Below are 25,667 nucleotides of genomic sequence, written 5' to 3' on the forward strand. Positions count from 1 at the left end.
ATCAAGATAGATTTGTGTTTGTGTTTGTAATTATGTGCATGATATATATAGTACACTAGTTTAGGAGTTTGCTCGGTAAAATAAAAAATATTTGTTTTACTAGGGGAAATGTGAAAATGACTTTATGTTTATAAAAAAGTACTGTATGAAAAATTAAATTTATGGAGTACTTTTTATTGATGACATCTTGCCGTTCGTATTATAGGAGTATCTTTTTAAGAGATAGTTTCAAAAGTTTCTAGAGTTCTAGATTTTGTCAACAAAGGTGTGTGACAATGTGAATGAAAAAAAAGTAGTCGGTAGCAAGATTTTGCTTAGATATGTTATGTTGTTTCGGCCCAATAGCTTGGACATAGTTTTATTTAAATTATTTATGGGCCTGAATTTGTTACTCCCCATGTCCCACAATAATTATCACTCATTTTCATTTCGTCTGTCCCATAATAATAGTCACACTTTATTTTTACCATAAATAATAAATAGGTCTCACATTCCATTAATTCACTTATATTTTATTATAAAATCAACATAAAAAAATGAGTTTCACATTTCACCAACTTTTCTTTACATTTTTAAAACCCATGTCACCACCAAAAGTGACAATTATTTTTTGCTTGTAACTTTTCGAAATTTTGGAGGACCATCTTCTTCAGCCCTCACAAAATCAAAGACTCTGAAGGCAAAATATTGGAGGTTGAATTGTTGGAAGGGGCTGAATCTGAGTTTTGAAATTGTAGAAGAGAGAAACAATGGCCGTTGGTGGTTAGAAAAGAAGACAATGAACAGTTAAATAATAGTAATATTAAAGTTATTTTACATAAGATAACGTGTGTGACTGAGTTATAAAGTGTCACTTTTTTTTATTTAGTATTAAATATTATACCCTAGTATCTGAAGTGTATGAGGCGGGATCGTGATATAATGCAAGCTCTAAATATTTGTACAAACTCCAAATTATGATTTGGACAGTTAGAAAATGTCAACAGATGACAAAATAATAGCATCATAAATATCAACACAGTGTCAACGGTTGATGCTGTGTTGATATTGTGGTGACATTGTGTTGACATTTTCTGTTGCTGCTATTTTGTCATGTTTTGACATTTTTAACGATTCAAATTATAGTTTGTAGTTTGTACAATATATGAGTTTGCATTTTATCACTACCCGTATAAGGCGTTTCCTTTTCAAACAATTATCGATTTATCACTTGTTTTTACTTTAGACTACTCCTAGGTCTAATTTCTTTTTCTATATGAGTTTCTCCCTTAAAATTTTTCTTTTCAATTTAATAATAAATTTTATTTCTTTCTATATTTTATTCATAATTTTATTAGGAAAAATGATGATAAAAATAAAAAAAAAAAAAAAAATACTCAAACATGTGATTTAATTTATACAGAGTTTTGTTATATATGGAGTATTAGGTAAGCAATTTATATGATGCGCATTTTTGTATGATATTTTTAATTTTACAATATTATATAGAAAACGAACAAATCAATATTGATTTTATGAATTTTGTAAAGAGTAAAGTACTATTTTGGTCATGGCCGATTTATGATTTTGGTTCAAAACATTCACTTTTTGAAAATTGAGTCCAAAATATACGAAAACGCTCTCGAATAGGTCCTTTTTTACCGGTTTCCTTAAACTTTGACGGTCAATCGTCATTTAGCCCAATTTTAACCCGATTAGCTGAATTTAATTACTGTAGTTAATTTAAATTTTTTTTATCGCATTTTATATATTAAATGTTAAATGAAAATTCTGAAAATTGGGTAATGTAATCGCATTTTCCAACTCTTCATATCATTCAAATTTCGTCCCCCCTTTCTCCCGTTCCTTTTTCTTCTCCCCCCAAGAACCTGAATTTTTTATATCCATCTCTGCAACAACTAAACACCTTCGAACTTTCCACGTGCAGTCGGGACTCCATCGACAGCGACGTCGTTCGTGACTTCAGAGACCTCCGATTTAGCTACGCTTTCTGCTATTGTAAAAAGATAGCGACCCTACATATTGTCACCGGCCAAGGCAAACCGTCGCGGGGGAAGCTTTACTTTGTATGTGAGAGGAAGGAATGCACTTTCTTCAAGTGGTGCGAGCCAAATCGTGATGTCGAAGCACGAGCTTGTTCTTCGTCAACCTCATTCGGTGGTGCCGATTTTGAGGATTTGGCATTGAATTTAACCGAAATTAAGGATAAAATTCAGAAATTAGTGAATGCTTTGAACTTTGGTCTTTGTTTTATTGTTGTAGCAACACTTTTGTGTATGTTCAAGTAATTTAATGGAGTGTTTGAAAACCCTAATTTTTTTTTTCTATTTGAATTTTGAAGTGAATCCTTCTTATTCTTCTTAGAAAAATCGGCAGAAATCAAAATGACTTAATAATTGGAAAACCCTAAAATATAAGACAAATTAGTCCTTCATATGAATTATTTACTTTCATTTGATCCTGAACATTTAACCACACCCATTGCAGACTTACAATAAAAAAAAAATTGGAGTTGATGTTGGTTTCATACATAATGTGATTGCTTCTTCGTATGTGATTGTTTCTTCGTCGACTATGTCACGCCTCAACCCTTATGACGTATGCACTTACTATAAATAAATTCAGAAATTTTAAATAAATAATCCACGCGCCAAGTAAATGAAATGCGCATTTTATATAATTTCAAAAACCAATATTTAACAAGTACATGTTTCAAAACATTCTAAACCGTAGTGGTACCCTCTTACCACTCTATATACTACACATTTATTTATATGCAAAAATGATGAGGAGGAGAAGGTTGCCAAAATGCGTCAGCCACCGACCCTGATAACATGTGGGGTTCCTATGACTCACGTCAACCCAAAACGTTCACTGATATCTTATTCCTGAAAAATACTAGTGGTTTATATGAGCCACAACTCAATGCATATAAACCTTACCTTTAATTCCACATCCCAGATATCAATATATTCTTTAACCAATATGTATAACAATAACCAACAAATATTAGAAACAATTTCATGTACATATGCATATGCCACTTTGTCCTTTTCATTATTCTATGACAGATCAAGCTTGATATCTGCCCGAGATTTCCATTGTATACGACCCGAATGTCCCTTTTCATTATTTGACCTTTCCACGAAGGCCCCTCTTTGCTTTTTGACCTTTCCACGAAGGTCCCTCTTTGCATATATTCTTTGACCCGTAGGTCCATTATCATTGAATATGACCCGTAAGTCTATTTTCATTACCATTCATATCAGACCCAGGGCAAAATTGTCATATATCCTCTTTAATTCCATGATTCAAATAATTTTAATAACATATAAAAATATATCAACTACACTCAAATATCCATTGTACCCATCATATATCCATATCATATTCCACTAAATAATTCCAACATAATATATATATATATATAATATCCATACTAATTTCACGCCATATAATTCAATTACTCATTCAAATTCAACATATAGTAATCAACCACATAACACATGTAAAATTCAAAGTATGATTTATTCAATTACTCATTCAAATTCAACATATAGTAATCAACCACGTAACACATGTAAAATTAATAGTGTATGATTTATACATATGTTAAGATAAGTAATTTAACTAAAGTCCCAAATCAGCTTTGGGATCTACGACTCTTATTTCTTCTTCTAATTTTTGCTATCATCTTCCTCTACTAACTACTATCATTCTATTTTCCTCCCCCCAAGCTACTATCATCTCTTATTTATATATGTGTGTCGGCTTAAATTTGCTGACTCCCTTATCTACTTTTTAAAAGAAAAACACGTAAAAATGAAAAACTATAAACGTGTCATTCCATAAAATTATTGTACTTCATATATAAAAGAATAATACTCATTTGATTAGTAACATGAAACACTTCTCACTTTTAACATATTACATGGAATATATTATACATATATATGCCTTACGAAATTATTTTATGCACATATAGATATACTCCACTTATACTTTTATATAATCCCAACTAGATATATTTATACAAATATAGGCAGGCAAACGTTTTTCTTATGTACCTATATATACACTTATATACTTAATACTCATTTATAATATCTACAACATATATTTATGTAACATATATAAATATCACATATATAATATTTATTATACAACTAATAATATGCAAAGATAAATAAAAATATATCAATATGCAAAATGATGCATGTTTCAGGTTAGGGATGTCACAACTATGTCAATAAACTGACAACAAATTGAACCAATAAATGGACAACAAAATACAATACAAAGTGGTCCTTCATATTCATTTTCTACTTTAAATTGATCCTGAACATTTACACGATCAAAAAGACATCGTCATAAGATACTGCATCTATCTCAACACTAACAAAACTCAAAAATACAACAGCTAGTGTCGAATTGCATCCAAAAAAAAATATTGCCATAAGACACTGCATCTTAACACCATCAACACCCAAAAAACCATACTTCATGTGTCTTGCTTCTTCTTCATCGCCAGAGCTAGGGTTAGAACCCACAAATCTCGACGACGCCATTGGCCCTTGTTCGTTGCATTGTTTGTTTTGCTTCGACGAATCAGCCGACGGACCATCTTCGGTGTCAGATGGATGGCTATCTTTGGACTTCCTCTTCCTCGCATATGCTTTTTTTCACGTTGACGAGACCGTCGCTAGAACGGGAGTTAGGGTAGGGCGACTTCCAACTCATGGAAAGCAACAATAATCGGTTGAAATCGGGTTGTTCTTGGTCAGAACCCTAAACTATGGTTCTTGTCCTTAGGAGAGTGACAAGAGAGAAGATAGAAAAAAGAGTTTTGGAAGATTGACTTTTTATATTCAGAATATTAAAAATTGAATTATTTAGCAAAATAATTAACATAATATTAAGCTACTAATAATCTCAGATTAAGTCTAATCGGGTTAAAATTGGGCTAAATGACGGTTGATTGTCAAAGTTGACGGAAATGTCAAAAAATGATCTATTCGAGAGCGTTTTCGTATGTTTTGGACTCAATATTTAAAAAATGAATGTTTTGGACCAAAATTATAAATCAGTCATATGTTTAGGACCAAAATAGTACTATACTATTTTGTAAAATAATATGTCAATTTTTTCTTAATGTAATAGAATTAAAATAAATGTACTGTGCAAAACATAACAAACAACATTTCATCGTGCAACAAATGAAGATGATACTCACGTGGGGTTCTCACATAAAATATGTAGGGTATCATTTTCTTCTACATTACAGCCCCTACTAAAATTATTTTCTGCGTCCGCAACTGTTACTATCAGTGCACCAAGATTGAAAAGCAACTAAAAGAGACTTACTAACAGACAAAAGCTAAAAACAACTAGCCAGTAATCATTTTCAACCCTAAGTTATAAAAATCTGAGATGAAAATTCATCATCTTATTACACAAATTTCCTAATCACTCAACTTTTAATGATAGGAAATGCCTTGAGAGGCCGGGCCTTGTGTAGAGAAAGCCCGAACACATCATCCATATCCACATCTTGTGCTTCCCAATCAAACTCATGTATCATCGATGCAACCATGAGGTGCACCATCAAGTGCGCCAGCGGCAGCCCGGGGCAAATTCTCCGGCCCGAGCCAAACGGAATAAGCCCGAAATCCCTCCCTTTGTAGTCGACCGAGCCGCCTACAAACCGCTCGGGCTCAAACGACTCCGGGTTGGACCATACGCTCGGGTCTCTCCCGATAGCCCACACGTTCACGAGGATCCGCGCGCCTCTTGGTATCGTGTAGCCATTGATCTCCAGGTCGGCCTCCGCCTCGTGGGGGATTAGAAACGGGCCGGGCGGGTGCAGCCGGAAGCTCTCTTTGATCACTGCGTTTAGGTATGGTAATTTTGGGATGTCGTTTTCTTGAACTTGTGCCTTCTCTCCGATCACACTTCTCAGCTCTTTCTTGGTTTTGGATAACTTTTCGGGGTTGCGGATTAGCTCAGACATTGCCCATTGCACGGAATCCGTGGTCGTGTCCGCTCCCGCGATGATTAAGTCCTGTTGTACAAGATGGATGAGATAGATAAAATTAATATAGTTCAACTGCGTCAATCAGATTGAAAATAGTGGCAGATCTAGTAAATAGAACTCATGCGGTGGTTTTAAGGTGGACAGTGTGTTAATAGATGTTGGACGTATAACAAAATTAAACCCCAACCCTTCAAGTTGTCGCATCATGGGGACAACAAGAACTCCAAAATGTGAATTTAGAGGAATTTTTCAACCTTCATGGCCGATTATAAGGTTTTTCATTATTCCGATCCCACCAGAAAATGCCATTATATATAAGCATGTATTTACATTTTAGTCCATAACACAAAATAGTGAAGTACACACTCTTCTAATTTCTTTGCATTTATAAACAATTAATACTATTGTTTTCTATCTTACCCAAAACCTATAGGTCACACTCATAGCATGTCACACTTGAAATAAGGGTGTTCCCATAAATGCAATATAAACGTATTTACTACTCAAATCAAAAGTCAAACCTTGAAAATGCCAAATTAATAACATTCAATAAATCAATCTCGCAAAGCCTTTCAAAATGTCAAATTAGAAGTATTATTCAATAAATCAATCTCGTTTTTGAAATTAACGATGTACAATGCATGCTAGCAACCTAAAATATTCTTATATATTCTCCAAACTACTAAATTACTAATGTGTCATTGTGGAAAGTGCATCACATTATTATTATTTTTATTATAGAAATAAAAAGAAAGTGATATTTATGTATTAAATTCTTACACTAAGTAGGTGTTTGATTTCATGGAGGCTCAAGTAAGATTCATCTTCTTGATTGAGATCGAGTAGCACTTCAAGCAAATCCGTCTTCCTCGTACAATCCGAAGATTTGTCCCTTTCTTCCAACCTTTTACTAATAATCTCATCAAATTTGTCGAGCATCTTTCCCAAGTAAACATTTGCCTTGCGCTTGAGCCCTTGTGGATCCACCAATCTCAAAATTGGGAAGAAATCAGCCACGTTAGGAGTGCCGGAGATCTCCATAAGCCCCCGAATAATCTCCTTCACCTCCTCGTGGGACGAGCCAGAATCGAGACTGGCAAAGTCGACAGAGAATAAAGTAGTAGAGATAAGATTGAGAGCCGTCACAAAGGCGACCTCCTCGAAATTCACCTCCCTTCCGCGTCCCTCCACCAAGTGATCGCGCAACTGGCACAGCTTCTCTTGGCGGAGGGGCTCGCTCGCGTTGATCTTTTGCGCGGTGAACATGTGCTCCTTGGTGATCTTGCGCAGTTTGCGCCACTGGCTCCCCACGGGGAGCCAGGCCACAGAGGCCTCTGCGTGGCCCAGTGTCTGGGCCACGCAGGGCACTGCACGACTGGAGCACGTCTGGTCGTGCTTCTGCAGGATCTCCCTAGCAATCTCTGGCGAGGATGCCACGATTGTGGTTATGCTCCCGAGCTTGAGATGCATCAGTGGACCGTAGGTCTGGGAGAGCTTTGCAAGACTGCGGTGGGGGTTACGGCCGAGGAGGTGGATGTTACCTAGGATTGGTAACGGAGTGGGGCCCGGTGGGAGCTTCGACTTAGGACCAAACAGATTTGGTCCCAAGAGAAGGAAAAGTAAAGTGGATAGAATGAATGAGAGTAGAATCAAAATTGTGAGGAAATCCATTGCCGAATTAGATTTGTGTTTGTAATTATGTGTATGATATATAGTAGTACTACTAGTTTAGGATTTTGCTCGGTAAAATAAAAAAATAGTAGTACTAGGCAAATGTGAAAATGACTCTATATTATAAATAGAACTGTATGAAAAGGATTTATTTATATTTTTTTTTTATGAGATTCTTGTCGTTTCGTATTTTGCTTTTTATGGACAAATCAAAAGTTATCTAGAATTCTAGATTTTGTCAACAAAGGTACTATGTGAAATTACGAATGAAAAAAATAGTAGTCGGATTAATATTTTTGTTTGGATACTTTATGTTGTTTCAGCCCAATAGTTTGGACTTTTAGTTTTATTTAAAAACTATGGGCCTAAATTTGTTATATTTTTATGGCTGCTTAGCTCTTTCTTAATTGGGCTATTGTATTGATATAATAAGCATTGTTGGTGTAAAATTTAAGAAGAAATATATTACTACTACATATTTGCTTTTATGAAATTAATTATAATTATAAATATATCAAATAGGTGAACTTTTTTATATTAACACCACACAATTAGTATTTACATGTGTACTATATATAATTGTCAAAAAATTTAAAGTAATAATTCGAACCCTCTATCTATTAATTGAAGGGGAGTATTTCCGAAATTTTGAACCGCTAACTCGAACCTTTGTCTATTAATCGAAAGAGGATTATCTTATCAACGAAACTAGACTTCATCGTCACGAAACCTAGTACATTTTGAGTTAAATTGTTCAGCTATAAAAATGATAGTTCTCCATTTTTCATATTATTGAATAATTAACAGAATATTTTCGAATTCCAACTAATAAAAGTCCATAAATTTATTTAGCCCGACCCAGCCCGGACGTGATTGTTCGAGCCCGGCCCGAACCCCTGAAACACAGTAACAAGGGTTTATGGAACAGGAAGGGAAAATCTCCCTCTCTCTCAGACGCAACATCCATTTCAATCCTGCTACCTAATGCCGGTAATCTTCTTCGTACTTGCTCATCATAGCAGTTGATTAGTTTAATGAACGAATTTGCTTCGTTGAATCTGGTCGATTTCCTCATCAATTGGAGGTTTGATTTGAATGTGAGTGATAACTCGTGTGATTGTGCTTTTGGTTGCAGCTGGAATAATATTTCTGGCTTATCGTAGCCCTTTGTAGCCTGAATTTGGAGATGGCTTTGTCGATTTCTCGAAGAGTATTGCGTGCCTTCGCTCCCGGCGACGTTTCTTCTCTGCCATTTTCTGTATATAGCGGTAGCCCCTTCCTGCAATCTCTCTAATAATTTGTTTAATTTTGTGTTTTTTCTTGTTTGTTGTGAAAAAAAGTTAGAGCCTTGTTGGTTGATTTCATCCATAGTGTAATTAGCTTAGCAATCAATATTCAGCTGTTTATTTCTTTCTCTTCTGTTGTTTTCTTTGCTGTATTCAGCTTTGTTGCTTGGTGTCAAGAGTCAATTCTTAGTATTTGGAAACTTTTGTTATGTGGTTGGATTCTAAGCTCTTGCTATGAAAAATTGATGCAGCACTTCGTGGTCATGATTGTCGCGATAGCTCTTATGTGATGAGATCTTCGGTCCTCGGAAAGGTAGACTGTGAATGCACATACACCTTACTGGGATTGTTTTTTAACTACATTAGTTTAGGATTGGACTAAATTACTTTGAGTGCTTCTTGCTATGATTTTATGCTCAAATGGAAACCAAGTCCTAGCTGAGACTTTATTTGTGCCAGGCATCTTTGGATGTTTTCCGGAGGTACTCTACCGCTATTTTGACCCCAAATTCAAGTGAAGGTGCATTTCCGTCGCATTTGTTGTCCTCTAAACATAAAGGTGTTGCCATTCCTGATCGGGAAATAGGTACATGGGCCCCTTTTATTTTTATGAATTGCTCTGGTAGATATGGCCTTTATTTCTGACATCTCACTGCTTATGATTTAGTGAGTATATAAAATTAGAGTAATGGGTGGTCTTTATAAATCACTTGCTATCTAGTAGCATGCACATTTGTATTTAGTGCCCTTGTTTAAAATTGGTGGAGATGAAAGAAACATAAATTGAAAGTAATTGCTTTTGTATTTGCTATCATTTTTAGATTTTATCTGTAAAAAAGTATGGAGCAGTGTTGTTCATTTTCTTAATTGATGCTGTAGGTCTCTGTCAGGATCTGGTTATTCCTGTTACAAATTTTCATAATGAAGATAAAGGCTTTATGACATTGGGTGGTGATGTTTTTGATGTGCCAATCAGAAAGGATATTATTCATCGTGTCGTAAGGTGGCAACTAGCTAAGCGGCGGCAGGTGCGCCATGTTCATTCTTGTTGATGAATTAATAGTTAAAAGTTTTAAAGAAAATAATGTCAACAATTCTTCTTAGTACAAGGAATGGCCAAATAGAAGCAAAATATAAATCCCTGCCGCTGTTATTGGTCGATGCAGCCATTTAAGAGAGATTTTTCGTGGCTTCTCTGTCAAAACTCTCTGACTACTAATTTATTCTTCCTTCTTATGATCTTATTTTTATGGTAAAGGTGTGTCAGGGCTCATTTGGCCTTTCCTTTCCTTCCCCATATGTAATCTGGAGTAGTATTTGTTTTCATTAACGCACTCTTGGATTTTAATCTAGTTCTACTGTGCTATGTTTTAGGGGACACATTCAACCAAAACGATTAGTGAGGTTAGCGGGACTGGCAGGAAGCCTTGGCCCCAGAAGGGCACTGGTCGTGCAAGGCATGGAACACTTCGTGGTGCACAGGTGAATATTTAGCTTCTTCAGTTTGTTTTTTTTTCCCCCTAATTGAGAGGGCTTGGAAAGAGTATAACTGACATATTTCATCGTGTACAGTTCAGGGGTGGTGCTACCATGCATGGTCCAAAGCCACGGAGTCATGCTATCAAGCTAAACAAAAAGGTTCGGCGACTAGGACTGAAGATTGCACTTTCAGCTCGTGCTGCTGAAGGGAAGGCAAGTGTAGTTTATTTTCACCCATGTTTTCTGACTACTGAGCAATGACGATTCCTGGGGTTCTTTCCTCGTAATTTGTCTTTTCTATCCCCTCATGTTCTGTACACGTTTATGCTATTTACAGCTTATGGTGTTTGAAGATTTAGAAGTTCCTTCGCACAAGACAAAGAACATTGTTCACTTTGTCAGTCAAATGGAGAATGCTAAGAAAATTCTCGTTGTTGACGGTGGTCCTATTAACGAGAAGCTGAAGTTGGCTACTCAGAATTTACATTATGTCAACGTACTACCTTCCATTGTAAGTCTCGAATTTCTTTGTTTGTCATTTTTTTTGTATGAACTTGATGAATGCTCCACTATTTTGGTAACAACTATGTGCACCTTCATTATATAAAAGAAATTTCATCCAACGATCACTCGTTTTTATCCTGCTTTTGGTATCCAAACAAATGAAGTATTCTATGTGCTCTCGAAGTTACTATTTTCGTTTTCTTTAACAATTGCCAACAATTTCAGGGTCTGAATGTTTACAGCATCCTTCTGCACGATACGCTAGTGATGTCTCGTGATGCTGTGAACCGAATAGTTGAAAGGATGAGAACTCCAATCAATCGCTGATAGAGCTCGTGCTTGCAGCCATCAGAACAGATGCTTGGGTAGCTGGGTTTTCGTTCACCTCGACAGAAGGCTGTATTGAACACGTCGTCTCGAGGTATTTCTCGTCTCCAGGAAACTAGCTCTTGAACTGGGATTTCACACTGTTTATTGTTTGTGAGAACTCACATATTGTAGAGCTTAGCTATTTTAGTTTTCCTCTCATGGAAAGTGGAAACATATCATAACTTAGTTTTGAATAATTTGGACTTTAATTTAAGATCAGATACTTTTTAATAAATATATTTTGGTGTTCTAATTTTGGGTCTTGTTTTTTTTAAAACTACATGTGATGTGTATATACATCATATTTTACTTATTTTTAGTTTGATTCACACATTGAATAATGAATACGACCATTTTATGTATATTACACACACTTCCAATAGCAATATAGTTTTTCACGGGTAATATTGAAGAATCAAATTGTGACAACTCAACTCAATAAATCAAGAAATAGAAAGGATGGTATGATGCCAAGAAGGTTCCACTTTATAATGTGAGGGTGAAATAATTAATAAATTACTTAGGTGCATTGTTTGTGGTATCGGCTACATATGTGACAAAATCAACGTCACGCCAAGTATATGTAATCTCTTCAATTTGTTGCCCTTTTCTGACTTCATAAAGATTGGAATTTTTGCCACGAAATTGAGAATAATATAGTTCCGGACTCGGTTCTTTCTTCCCTTTTTTTTCTTGTTTTCTTGAATTGATTTTCTTTTTAAAATCAATAATTTTGATATTATCAAAATCGATAATATTTTTATTAAGTACAATAATCCCTTTTGAAAGAATTCCTTTTGATCACAAGAAGTGTCACTTTTTGATTGGGAAATACAGTCACTTTTTAATCACAAGAAATGTCACATAATTAATCATTTATGTTAGTAAGAAAACTAACTTTTATTTATAAGAATAATCACTTTTATTAATAACAATGATCTCTATTAATAACTTTTAATCATAAGAAAAATAACTTTGAACAAAGTAACTTCAATCATGTTGTACTAGTTTTTGCTTTTCATTTTCGTTATTATTCTAAATTTTATGAAATTAAAGTCTCATGGTACTTGGATTCGAATCATATGGATGGGTTCGAGTTTGATATGTTGGAACTGAATATGTTGAATAAATCGACTGTATTTTAGTGTTTAAATGAGATTATCAGTAAAAATAAACTTGTAAAACTCAATTCACCCTAAAAATAAATAAATAAATAAATAAATAAATAAATAAGAACAGCTAATATGTCCATAGGCAAATAGATAATGATTATGTGACATAGGAAAGGGAGAAATGGCAAAAGATGCTCCCACTAAGCAAATGTGATATGCTTGACTGCTTGAGGTTGAAGTGTTGGCAATTAAATTGAAAGTTGGGCCATTACAACATTTGATACACATCATAATTATAATTATGTTAATTAGCTTCTTGTTTCACACCACTTTCCCATATCACTATCTTGGAAAACAATTGGCTCAACTTTTTAGGATATTATTATAATTTTAAATTAATCTAACCCTCAAAAAGATTGTACTAATATAATTTGGCAAATACATGTCCAAGACTTTAAATAAAGGCTATTTTCCATTGTATTTTTTATAGAGAGACGATTTAAGTATAACTAATTTAAATACATAATTAGAGAATATGAATTTAATTCAGAAATGATATAGTGGTCATCCTATATAACTATTCCATTTTACATGCACTAAAAACATGGTTATAACATCCTAATACACACGTTTGGTCAAATAATAAATGAGCACGTTTTATGAGACCGAAATACATTTGTAAATTTTGCAAGAAATGGTCAAAATTGTACAAACCGCTAGAGATTATTGTGAAGAAATCTATATGTTGATTCTATATAGTAATTGTGATGGTGGTGGGGCCATGCAGTGATCTAGTTAGTAAAAAAAAACTCATGTGCTTGGATTTATGATCATAGGGTTTCTATTTGGGGAAAATAATAATATGATTAAAAGTTAACTGCAGACCAGCCAAATAGAAAACAAAACAAGTAATGACTAATATGGAATACTATTGGAAAGATGTGTTTTCCAATGCTAATCACTTTTTAAAAAATCACTTGTTCTGTGGTAAATAAATCTGGCTACGCAACCATATATTATCAATTTTTAAATATACCCCATATTTCCTTTTCATCTTAATTTGACCTTAAAATATGCATCTTATTTATATATAGGGATATTAGTCTTTAAAATCATAAATTTAGGTTAAATTTTGGTATTTTCACGAACTTTAAAATTGGTTTATAATATCACAAACATTGCATTTTGTTTGTTATTTCCCATCTCAACTCAAATAAAATATCTTCGGAGAAAACTTAATTCTACGTGGGCAACCGTGAAATCTTTACGATATTTCAGACCACTTTTTAAGTTCATGGTAAGTAGGATAAAAGCCACGTAAAAAATCATATTGATCTATTAGTGCTAAGTATAATAAAAACGCATGTAAGTTAGTCGGATATGGTGATTTAACCGCCATGGGAAAAAACAAATAAAATGTAAAGTTTGTGATACTGTAAACTAATTTTAAAGTTCTTGTGAAATATCAAAATTCGGCCGAAGTTTTTAATTTTAGAGACCAATATGCATTGTAAATATTTAGGGGATTTACTGCGATTTGTCCAAAAGCTTTCATTGAAAATAATAATTATCGATGTAATGTAGGTTAGACCATTCGATGCAATTTGACCAAGAAATAAAGTTTTGGTTCAATTAGTCTAAACATTATCGAGCCAACCAATCATCGCTCGACAAGTCAATAATCATATCATTATATTAAATCATGTTTCATAGCGGTTGTTTTGTTTTGATTTTGAAAAAAATCATTCGAATTGATCATAACCCATTATTTGCAACAACATTTAATTTCATATGCCATTCTTTTCAATGTTTGAATAGTGATTGGCTACACTACACATGATTATTTTGGTGGTACAGTTAATGAAATATTAATTTCTAAAATATAGAAACTCCGGATACATGTATCATCTATATATATATATATATATATGCATGTAACAAGTTTATACATACAACAATGTGAGAATATGGCATTATTGAATACTCCGTATGTATAAAATTACTATTCATCATTATTGTAAGAACTATGTGAGTAAAAAAATTATTATGACAACGGATGCATTTTGAATTTCAAAGCAAGTTAATTTATATTTAAGAAAAATTCTATTAAGTATTTGGACGGTATATAACGAGATATTTCAGATTATGGGTCTTAATTTGCTTCAGAATTTGAGATTAAATTCGTTGAACTTTTAGAATATGGCATCGAAAGATATGCGATTTTTTCAGATGGTTTTTTTTTTGTTGTTTTTTCTCTTTTTTTTTTCTTTTATTTATGTAACTGCAAGTGTCACAAAACGCTCTAGTTTAAGTAATTAGAACTATAACTGCCACAGATTTTATAAATTAAATGCAAGAATGAATGCAAATCGTACGACAAAGTAAGTTAATCAAAATTTAAAAGTGAAATTATATAGGGCTCGTTTGATAAGAAAGATGAGATGTAACAAGATTTGTTAAATAAGATAAGAAATGCGGGCTTCGTGTCAAGATAAGCTCGGATGAAGGTTTTTTTGTGGTTGTTTGGTAGACAAGAAATTATCTAGATTTTGTATTAATAAATCATAATAAATGAGTTAGAAATGCTATCCGACCAAATTTGTGAGGTACATATCTTTGTATTTTAAGGAAAAGTTTGCGGGCTCGGATGGGCCAGAGAGAAAACCACGGGCTGACATAATAGGTTAACTATAATATCAAACACTTAGAAATAGTCATATAAGTATTTATATCTAGGCATTACCAACTTATCAAACGGAAGTATCTCAATTATATGTGACCCACATTTAATCGCACAATCACACAACTCCATAAACTAATCTCTTATTCATCTTTACCTCCTTATTTTCTGTTAGTAATTCACAATATAGTATATCACTAACGACGAATATAATTTTGTAATTGATACGCAAGTTTAATACTCCATCTATCCCATAAAAGTTGAGTCACTTCATTTTGTGCACTCGTTTTTAAAAAATCATAGTAGTAATAAATAGTTAAAGTGGATAAAGAGTAAAATAAATTTGAAAATAATATAGAGAAAACTCTTATCTACGTTATTCTTGATTTTACTTTACTAATTATCTATTCTAACTATTACTCCCTCCGTTCTTGAAAATTTGTCACTTATTTCCATTTCCGCCCGTCCCTAAAAATTTATTACCTTTCACTTTTATCATTTTTGGTAGTGGACCCCATATTCCACTAACTCATTCTCCCTCACATTTTATTATAAAATTAATATATAAAAGTAGGACTCACATGCCACTAACTTTTTAAATTCACTTTCTATTACATTCTTAAAATCTGTGTCGGGTCAAATGGTGACAAATTATAGGGACGGATGGAGTACATTTTTTCAAAATGAGTGCAAAAGTTTAAATGACTCAACTTTTATGGGACGGGTGGATGAGTAATAATTTGTATTCTCTCTTGACTAACCAAGAACATGTGGTTGTCAATGTAATTTGGAATTTTGGATGGTATGTATAAATGTAGGCTATTTATTAGTACTTCGTATTTATCATAATTCATAAGGTCTCGAACCTCTAAATTTATTTGTTTCTTTTCCTATTGTAAGTGTAAAAAGGGATGGTGGATTTCTATCAAATTTTCCACTAAAATTAATTTTTACCCATTTTTTTTATTTCCTCTAATAAGAAATTGTTAAAAGTTAGAAGTAGAGAGCTAGTACTTCCTTTATTAAGGGAAATTTAAAAAATAATCCATCAATTTTAGAAGCAATTATGAAATCTAATTTCTCTTTTTCTTCCTTATTTTCTAGATACGTTAAAGAACTGCTAATCACTGGTGCATTAATCTTTAAAAATTTGTTATTATCAATTAATAATCAAAGTAATCGACTGCCATATATGTAACTGCATGTGTAACAAAATCCCGTTTAAGCAATTAGAACTAAAACTGCCACACATTTTATAAATTAATTGCAAGAATGAATGCAGATTGTACGACAAAGTACGTTAATTAAAATTTTAGAGAAATTATATTTACTGACTCAATTAATTTTATGCAACACATACAACTCGCATAGACTAATCTAATCATTTTACTATCTTGTTTTTGGTTATTTTACAAATACAATACTACTACTAATGATGAATATAATTATTTCATTGATACGTAAGTTTTAAAAAATCTTCATTCTCTCGACAAAGTAATTTAATCTAATTTTCTTCAAAATTCTATTTTAGTGTCTGATCAGATGTATGCAACATACCAACTCAGATGAATTAATATGTTCATTTTACCTTCTTATTTTCAGTTAATTAACAATATCATTGAAGACAAATAGTATAATTATATATATATATATATATATATATATATGTATGTACGCTTTAAAAAATTCTTTACTCATGTATAATCAAAGTACGCACATTGTATGTGTTAAAGAATCCCTATTTCTAAATAAAATTATTTCACAAACTTTAAATTATTTTTATTATTTTTTGACCAACGAGAATACTTGGTCATCATAAGTAACTACATCTGTCCAAAACGATTTGTTTTCAGTAACCTGATCTGTAATTGACACGCGTCTTACATACATCGTTCGTAAAATATAACAAAATCTTATCATCAATGACGGTAAATCCAAAAACGAATCCTCCATTCAATTTTTAAAATTAAAAAATGTCATATTGACCAGCAACGTAAATACATGTGCCACACGCAATCCGTTTTCAATAAGTGTAGAACCCTAACTGCACGTGCCACCAACAATCAGCTTTCAGTACTAGAACCCTAATCGACACGCGTCTTACGTCCATTCATAACGTAAAACAAAACAAAATCTAATCACTAATAGCGGTGAATTCCAAAACCGTTTCGAGAACTAGAACCGTAATCGACACGCACCTCACGTACGCGCGTTATTAGTAACGTAAAACAAAACAAAATCTAACAATATGCCCGTTGGTAACGTAAAACAAAACAAAATCTAATCATTAATATCGATAAATTTGAAACCCGATTGTCTTTCGATTTTCAAATTGCCAAAATGCCCAAATTGCCAAAATGCCACTCATATTATGCCAGAGCACAAATACCAACACAAAAAGTCAAATCAAGACAATTAGGCAAGGAATAACAAGAATGCCCAAATTCTAATACGAGAAGGGCAAAAAAATTTAATGCCCACCTTTTTTAATGGAAAATATATTTGAAATTAAGAAAAAGTACAAAATAATCCATGTGAAAATGTGATGCATTGCATGAACACATAATCCAGGGACAGGTGGTTGGTGTGAAGTTCTTGAAATCCAGAGAGGAAAATACATACAAGAAAACATAAAAAGGAAAACAAAGGGTCCTTTTTTTATATATTACTATCAATTTTCCCATTTATTCGTTTTCACACACATACATTACTTAGAAATTTCCTCATAATTCTTGGAACAAGAGTTGAAAATAGGCTAATCTGACAAGAAAAAGGAGACATTTTGGTGAGCCACCCCCCACCATGACCCCAGGTTGTGATTATGGTTGTGGGAATTGAATGAGATTTGTTCTTTTCCATTTGGTTAGCATTGAAATCACCTGTCTTTCTCCTATTTTAGAGAGAGGAGAAAGTGTATGAAGCTTTGAATGTGGCCTTATGTGTTATTGCTGAGGTGTTTTGAGTAAAATAAAGATTACTGTCCTCATAAATCACCCCACCCTTTCCCTTAATTTTTTTTCATATACCTCAACATCCACCAATTTTATTTCCATCATCTCTCTTTTCTTCTCTCTCACCCCATTTGAAAGACTCTGTTTTTCTCTCTCTCTAAATTTTTTCTTGAAGGTTTTTGGGCTTCACATCTCTGTTTGAAGCTGTGTTTCCTCTCAGAAGGGGGAAAACAGAGGTGGGTGTGGAGGAGTTTTTGATTGTGTGAATTTACATGTGTTTTTTCCTTTAAAGATTTGATTTTTATCTGATTCTTGGTTTCTATTTTCAGGTCTTGACTTTAGATCTATCGCTGCATCTGCTGCTCTTTGGGCTGGTAAATTTTCTCAGATTCTTACATATCTGTGTTTGATTGCTCCCTTTTTTGGGTTCTGTTTTGGAATTTGATGTTTTCTTGTTTTTTATACCCTTTTTGGATTATCAGCTATCATTTGTAACCTCATCTTTGATTATGTTTTGAAAGTTTTGTTTTTGTTTATTTGTGTTTTGGAGAAACTATTTAGTTGGGTTTAAGCCTTGAGAATTCTGTTATGTTTTTTTTTGTATGATGTTTTTGTTGGTGATATGAAGTTTTCAATTTTGGCAAAAAAAAATTAATGTTTGGTGGAATAGAAGAATACATCATTTTTCTTGAATATATGCTAAAAAAGTGATCTTTATGTTCCTGCAAAATGTTGTAGTGATGATGCCTTTGAATTTAAGTTTCTCCCAAAATGTATATGATTTTTCTCTTTGTGTTTCATTTTGTTCATAAATGTGCTTTTGAAAACTGATGGATTAATGAAATTAACTGATGAATTATATGATTGCAGATTTCCTGAAGAACAGCATTGTTGTTTATTCTACCATTCATTTGTTTGTTGATAATTATTCGACTTTAAGCTGCCCTGATGCAAGGGCCGAGTAGCTCCGTGAGTACTTTACCCGAGAATATAAGTTTCGATCATGGCTCTGGGTCGGGTGACGCCGCCATAGAGTCCCAAATGCCATGGACTAGTATGCAGACGACCGTGCAAAGCAGGCTACCGGATTACAGAATGCCGTCAAGTGACGCCAATAATCAGTATTTGCAGCATGTGAGGCGTGAGGGGCCGAATGTGGAGTGGAGCGTTGGCGAAGCTAGCTCCAGTTCATCACAGCGCCTTGGTGATCAGACTGAGAGGAAAATGGAGCATGCTTGGACCTTTGCCCCGAGATCTAACCTCGCCTTAGAAGAGAGGCAGTTTGAACAGTCTGATATTCTTTCGTTGGATAACGTCAATGTGAACACACATGGCAGTCAGAGAGCACACGTCCCCGTTGGTATGCGTGCGTCTAGCTCCAATGCCCTCCCTCAGGATCTTAATATGATTGTTGATTCGGAGGATGATGACTGTCAGGTAGTCGAGCGTCCCAGCTCCTACATATCTATGGGACCGTCCAACGGTCAATTGCAAGCTCCAGGCACTTCCTCTGGTTCGTTTGCCATGCCTTCCGGACGTGGTGGCTATATGATGGATGGGAGGGAGGACAGGCCGGGTTGCTCCATGGATGGGCGGCGTATGTCGTATAAGCGAAAAGCACTTGAAATGCAAACGGGACAGTCTTCGGGAGTAGGCAGCTCGAGTTGTTTTCAACATGATGAAAGAAGCCAATGGCATTCCATGACAGCCGCTCATGCTGCTGCTGTCAGCAATGCTAGTATACCGATTTCAATTGACAACGATGTTGCTATTAACAATGGTTCGGAGCCAGCAAATCCGAGGCTCAGGCTTGGTGTTGGAGCAGCTGGTTCCGTGACTCCTTTCTCGCTGACTTCTTCAGGGAATGCAGAAAGTTCCCGGAGAAATCTCCGTTTGCGAATCAATGGCTTATACCAACAACAACAAGATGCTTTACCCAGCAACCCGCTTTCAACTGAGACTAATGTTGGAAATGTAGACGCTTCGTCTTCTCGGTACTCTTCTAGATTACTCCGCAACCATTTATTTGATATGAGCCCGGCTACCGCAGTGGAAAGTGCAACCCTGAACAGCCAGCCAACCCTGCATCTTCCTCCTGCGCGCCGTCATCATCAATCTAGGTGGAGCGGTGCATCAAGCTCGAGAAGTAGCAGGTCGTCTATTGCTGTTCCCGAAGAAAGGATGCAATTTGGAGAATCTTCGTCAAGACATATTCCAAGAAGCATTTCTGAGCATCCTATGTTCATTCCAGCCAGTGAGATGGGAAGTTCGTCTCAGAATCCTACAAACTGGAACTTTCCGGGTGCGAACAACAGTATGGCTGCAAATGCTGGGTCTAGTTCTCGAGCAGGGACCAGCACTGGGCTCAACGCTGCTCCACCTAGTTGGTCCCATCGGGGCCATCCCCAATATCCTCGGAGGTTATCAGAGATTGTACGGAGATCTCTATTGTTAAATGCAGGTGCCGAGGCTGCAGGTCAGAGCAGCAATCATGCTGCAAGATCGGGTTCTCCGGCACTGCCTCAGGAGATGGTACATCCATCGGTGTCTGATGGTCATGGCCATCGTGTACTGAACTCGAGATCAGCATATCTGGACAGGTACGTTGATGGTGCTTTTGGGGTACCATATTCGCTGAGGACTTTGGCTGCTGCAGGTGAAGGACGAGGCAATATAATGTCCGAGGTATTCCACATCCTTCTTGCATTTGCACTCGAGCTATTAGCTCCTATCTTGACTGATGTTGTATGCCTTTTGGTTACATCTTTTCGTGTTGCAACTTAGGGCTCGTGAATATATTGTAATAACTTGCACTCGAATCGTTCGTTGCTGATCAATCGTCCATGCTTATCTAGTCTATTTCAGTTCTTCAACTTATAACTCTATGAATGATGCAAATAAGGCCTTCATTTGATGCTCCCGTGTTAAAAAAAATGCATCGTTTTATTGCTTAGGAATTAGGAGTCGGCATGGTATCAAGAAGCCAGTATGTTTAGTAAGGGAAATGAACCGTAGTTATTTGTATGGATGAAACAACCCCTACATGTTAAAAATCGAGCCAAATTTCATTATAGGACTTGCCTTAAGATTTCACGTAGTATACATAAGTTTTTGGTTCCGTAAGGTTCAAATTGAAAAAAAACTTGACTAGTGAGTAGTGACAGTGTACAATGATCAATATCACATCTGGTTTTTTCTATCTGACGATGTTCTCTATGCTCTAAGCACTCGTATTAGTAAAAAGTTTGCTGGATTATACTCATTCTCAATGTCTTTACTGGATTTACTTCTCCCCGAATAACTGCTAATTCTCATCTGATATGAAATTATTTGTCTGGTTTGTATAACTCGTATCTGATTCAATGTTTTGTTTCAGCAGATTCGCCAAGTCCTGGACCTCATGCGGAGAGGCGAGGGCCTGAGATTAGAGGTCTGTATTCTTCTCCTTTTCGGTTCTTTAAATACCATGAATCTTGTGCTGTAGACGGAAATGCACTTGTTGTGAAGTGGTCGTTGATTGGAAAAACTCCATTTATCGTTAAACTAATTATCTTGTGTTTCTTGTGTGGTAGGATGTGATGATCCTCGATCACTCGGTCCTTTTTGGGATGGCTGACATCCACGATCGACACCGGGATATGCGACTGGATGTTGATAACATGTCGTATGAGGTGAGAATGCAGCACCGTCTCTCGTCTCTATTTCCACAACACATCAATCAATGCTTTTACAATATGATTTTTCCTACTCTTCTATTTCCAGGAACTATTGGCCCTCGAGGAGCGCATCGGAAACGTGTGCACCGGTCTAAGTGAAGAAACTGTTACGAGCCGTCTGAAGCAACAGAAATACGTTGCCAGCAAAGCCGAAAACACGGCTGAGACAGAGCCTTGCAGCATATGCCGGGTAAGGCCACATTCTTCGACACGGTCTCATCTCAAATTCGTTTCAGTTAACTCATCTCATTGCTTTGCAGGAGGAGTACAACGAGGGTGAAACTCTCGGAGCGTTGGAATGTGGCCACAATTTCCATGCCGACTGCATCAAGCAATGGCTGATGCAGAAGAACCTGTGCCCCATCTGTAAAACGACGGGGCTGACTACCTGAGAGGCGGTCTGGCTCGTCGTTCTAGCAGGTATGCGGAGAGTTGTGTTAGCGACGTGAGTCCTGAAAGGCATCGTTGCTCGCGACTTGATAAGAAGCTCGTCGTCTTCCCTTCGCTTTCCGGCCTCCCTAAAAATTTATCTTTGCTCATCTGTGGAAAGATACAGTGATTCAACTTTATATTTTTAGTCAGCAATTGCACAAGATTTTTGAATATTCAACTATTTACATTCATCTACATTTGACAATAGATTTATGATATTTTTATTGGTTTATATTTTTGTTTGTTGATGGTTTCTTGAAGCTGTTGAGAAGCATGACTTGCATAAGCATATGGTTTCAATATGCCCATTTTTTTTCTTGTTTCATGTTAGTTTTTCAGTGAGAAAAGTTCTTGCCAAGTGGGCTGGGCTGGGCCTGGCCTGTGAGGCCCGCTCTACCCAGTCTCATGTTTGAAGTGGGCCGGACTGAGAGCTTTTTTATATATATTTGAGTCCAGCCCAATGAAAGCCCATTTGGAAAATTGAGCATGTTCATTAAAAATTTATGTGAAGTGCAATATAGTAACTAATTTTGTGGATAATTGAGCATATAGAATTTCTATTCAATATTTTTATCATTTTTTTTCAGCTATAAAATTTATACTATGCCAATGTCAATATTTTCAACTTGTATTAATTTTTTTGAGCTTTATCTTGTCTAGGCTAAATTGACTTGGCTATCCCCCTCCCAACAAATTAAGTGTACAGAAGCAGTAGTATTTTTATTAGTATGCTCTGAATCTGTATGGGTTCCGCTAATCGAACAAGGAGTCTCGCTATGACATGTTTCTGTTTTAGGTCTTAATTTTGTATTGGACCTAGCTCGTCATCTGTGTGCCTATTTATATAGAAGTACGGCGCATAACTCTGTACTCTAAAAACAATCTGAATACAATCTGTTCTCTGTTTCCGTCCGTGGATGTAGCCAACGCAACGTTGGTGAACCACGTAAATTCTGTGTTTCTTTATGTTTCTGTTTGTCTCGATTATATAATTGCTCTATTATGTCACAACAATTTTATAAGGCACAATGTTGTTCTTGAGATATTTGTTTGTAGCAAAAATTAGATCATTAATAAATTGTATATACGGCCAACTCAGTAAATTCAAATTTGTACTTTTCTAGTGTTGATGATTAATTAAATTTGCTTGCATAAGGTGGGTAATCTTAATCCTGATTGGCCCTGTGATGTTTGACCCAATTTGCCATGCCTAGTGGACTGAAATCGTAGAGGGGAGGTCACTTGAATGAAGGATTTCTAATTGCATTAATGATTTGTTTAAGGTACTAACTAGCTAGACTACTAGTTAGCTATTTAGTTTGAACCTACTTTGGCTTGTAATTCATAAATATCTCATTATTATTTCGTCGATAGCATGCAAATCCATCTACTAATAGGCATCGGATTGAATTATTCTTGCAATTGATATGTATTGGATTGTTTTATGGTCAATATGACAAAAATATGACAATAAAACGAAATTCAAATCAACAAGCCTTGGCGCCTCCAATGACTAGAACAGTGGGTGAGGCTCTTGAGCCGCGATGCTTGGCACGTGTGGTTGCTCGACCGATGAGAGCGTGTGTGCAAGGCCACGTGCCAAGCATGATTCCTTTTCTGCAAAATTTGAACTTTTTTTCGAATTCATATTATCTGAATCATTTTCTTTTATGACTAAAAACAAATATATAATTTCAGTTATTCTATTTTATTATTTTTTCTACTTAGTCTATATTATCTCTTATTTTATCTAATCTTTTCTTAAATCTCATGGCAAAAGAACTATTTAAGCAATATGAGACCGGTGCAGTACCTTTTTTCCAAATTTGGTTACTTTCAAAAAAAATTATTTTCTAACTAAAATCAAGTATTTAATAATTTTGAATTATGATGAAAGATCATACTTAGAACTCTTTACACTAAAAAAGCTCAACTCTTTCACACTTGCATTGTGGATCATGTATTTCTATTGTATGATGAAAATGTGGGATTACTTAAAAGTGACTTTATATTATGATATCAACTATATTGTAGAAAAGACCACTTTTATCTTTAGAGCCAAAAGGGATTTTCTTCACAATTTTGACCTAAGTTCGAAATTTAATCACCCAGTGATTTTTCCTTTTTTTATATTTATTCTTCCAAAGTGTACCACCATTCAACCTATTTAAATTTCTTTCTATTTGTCATTGCATGCTCAAATATCTCATCGTCTATTCCTCATTTCACCATATTCTTTAACAAGATTAATATTTTTATAGAAAAATAAAAAAACGAGATAAACTACCATGTGTGAAAAATTAAAAATAATATATAGGGTGGTGATAAATTAAATTGATGCAGGTGGGGAAGGTGGTTCCAAATTTCCCACACGCAACTTGGAATGAATGAGTCACATAGGGAATGGTGCCTTTGAAAAATGAATAATCTAATCTCAAACTTTGTTTTTATGGTAAGGTGGAATCCAGTTGGATAAGGTTTCCAATCTAATTGTTTCTATAATTTCTCAACCTTATTATTTTAATATTTTGGAGCAATAAATATTTGTTCCAACTGCCTCTTTTTTTAATTGTATTTTGCCTTCTTTTTTTGGCTTTAAGCAGAACTAAATTTGGGCCGTTTGGTCAAAAGATTGAAAATAGAATTAAAAGATGATTTATATTACAAGGCCAAATAAAATAATATATAAAATAAACTCAAATTTAGTCGCCCAATACACATATGACACTGCGGTGTTATTGATCATATATTTTGGGTAGGTACTGATTTAAATATTATTACTCCTGATTTTTTTAGCAAAATGGAATGGTGATGATAAATCTGTTAATATAAATATTAAAAATAAAATTGATGATGATAGATCTTGTGCCGAGATTAGTTTTATTTTTAAAGATTAAAATTTGTTGGATAAACATATTATTTATTTATATATTACTCCTATATTCTATTCAAATTAAATAACACATTTAAATAAAGTATGAAATTTATTTTTACTATATTTAAATATTATACAGATATAATTTTAAAGTCAAAATATCTATAATTTAAAAATTCTAAAATTATATTGCAAACCGAAAATTAGATACTCAAAGTCATAAACATTCATTGGCACTACCAAAGCGTACACATCCAAATTTGTCCAACTAAATTATGTCGAAATCGATCATGGCATAGAATAAAAATCAATTTCTTTCTTTTCAGAATACAGCTTTTAATATAAAGTATATTATCTGTCATAATTTGATAATTTATGATTTAGAGATTAAAAGAAAAAGTTTTTACCAATTAAAGTGAGAATTCCTCGAAAGAAGAAGGATCTCTTCGAAATTAACACAAAGCTGAGACCCCTATTTGTAAATAAACAAAAGATTAGGAGAATTAAGGCGGGATAATAAACCTTGTCTATAAACTCCATAAGCATAAATCATTTTTC

At 34.6% G+C, this 25,667-nt stretch overlaps 3 protein-coding genes across 4 annotated transcripts; 2 read left to right on the plus strand and 1 right to left on the minus strand.

The window, feature by feature from the left end:
- Window positions 1-5,241: 5,241 nt before the first annotated feature.
- Window positions 5,242-7,705, minus strand: LOC125214554 (cytochrome P450 76T24-like). The gene is made up of 2 exons (XM_048115633.1): window positions 6,815-7,705; window positions 5,242-6,061 (listed from the first exon to the last, which is right to left on the minus strand). The coding sequence occupies exons 1-2, from the start codon at window positions 7,703-7,705 to the stop codon at window positions 5,471-5,473; spliced, it is 1,482 nt and encodes a 493-aa protein (XP_047971590.1). The 3' UTR covers window positions 5,242-5,470.
- An 861-nt stretch (window positions 7,706-8,566) lies between these two features.
- LOC125213443 (50S ribosomal protein L4-like) lies at window positions 8,567-11,596 on the plus strand. Its single transcript, XM_048114003.1, has 9 exons — window positions 8,567-8,695; window positions 8,841-8,973; window positions 9,243-9,304; window positions 9,451-9,577; window positions 9,871-10,019; window positions 10,366-10,473; window positions 10,564-10,683; window positions 10,808-10,981; window positions 11,200-11,596. Exons 2-9 carry the CDS (start codon window positions 8,892-8,894, stop codon window positions 11,299-11,301), a joined length of 924 nt encoding a protein of 307 aa, XP_047969960.1. The 5' UTR covers window positions 8,567-8,695; window positions 8,841-8,891; the 3' UTR covers window positions 11,302-11,596.
- Window positions 11,597-18,030: 6,434 nt separating this feature from the next.
- Window positions 18,031-22,466, plus strand: LOC125200627 (probable E3 ubiquitin-protein ligase RHG1A). 2 transcript variants are annotated; one of them, XM_048098309.1, is made up of 7 exons: window positions 18,031-18,322; window positions 18,416-18,460; window positions 18,957-20,771; window positions 21,463-21,516; window positions 21,659-21,757; window positions 21,849-21,992; window positions 22,063-22,466. In XM_048098309.1, the coding sequence occupies exons 3-7, from the start codon at window positions 19,035-19,037 to the stop codon at window positions 22,192-22,194; spliced, it is 2,166 nt and encodes a 721-aa protein (XP_047954266.1). In that variant the 5' UTR covers window positions 18,031-18,322; window positions 18,416-18,460; window positions 18,957-19,034; the 3' UTR covers window positions 22,195-22,466. The 2 variants fall into 2 exon arrangements, with proteins under 2 accessions (XP_047954266.1, XP_047954267.1); XM_048098310.1 differs by having other exon boundaries at window positions 21,466-21,516.
- The last annotated feature ends 3,201 nt before the right edge of the window (window positions 22,467-25,667 follow it).

The sequence above is a fragment of the Salvia hispanica genome, chromosome 1, assembly GCF_023119035.1.
Source record: "Salvia hispanica cultivar TCC Black 2014 chromosome 1, UniMelb_Shisp_WGS_1.0, whole genome shotgun sequence".
NCBI classification, from domain to species: Eukaryota; Viridiplantae; Streptophyta; class Magnoliopsida; order Lamiales; family Lamiaceae; genus Salvia; species Salvia hispanica.

What these genes read in the sequence shown, in the direction of transcription:
- LOC125214554 (XM_048115633.1), bottom strand. Translation starts at nt 7,705, where the DNA reads ATGGATTTCCTCACAATTTTGATTCTACTCTCATTCATTCTATCCACT. An exon ending in AAATCAAACACCTACTTAGT is followed by an intron (nt 6,062 to 6,814) that starts GTAAGAATTTAA and finishes CTTGTACAACAG; the next exon opens with GACTTAATCATCGCGGGAGC.
- LOC125213443 (XM_048114003.1), top strand. Translation starts at nt 8,892, where the DNA reads ATGGCTTTGTCGATTTCTCGAAGAGTATTGCGTGCCTTCGCTCCCGGC. An exon ending in AACTAGCTAAGCGGCGGCAG is followed by an intron (nt 10,020 to 10,365) that starts GTGCGCCATGTT and finishes GCTATGTTTTAG; the next exon opens with GGGACACATTCAACCAAAAC. An exon ending in TCAACGTACTACCTTCCATT is followed by an intron (nt 10,982 to 11,199) that starts GTAAGTCTCGAA and finishes CAACAATTTCAG; the next exon opens with GGTCTGAATGTTTACAGCAT.
- LOC125200627 (XM_048098309.1), top strand. Translation starts at nt 19,035, where the DNA reads ATGCAAGGGCCGAGTAGCTCCGTGAGTACTTTACCCGAGAATATAAGT. An exon ending in GAGGCAATATAATGTCCGAG is followed by an intron (nt 20,772 to 21,462) that starts GTATTCCACATC and finishes GTTTTGTTTCAG; the next exon opens with CAGATTCGCCAAGTCCTGGA. An exon ending in TTGATAACATGTCGTATGAG is followed by an intron (nt 21,758 to 21,848) that starts GTGAGAATGCAG and finishes TTCTATTTCCAG; the next exon opens with GAACTATTGGCCCTCGAGGA.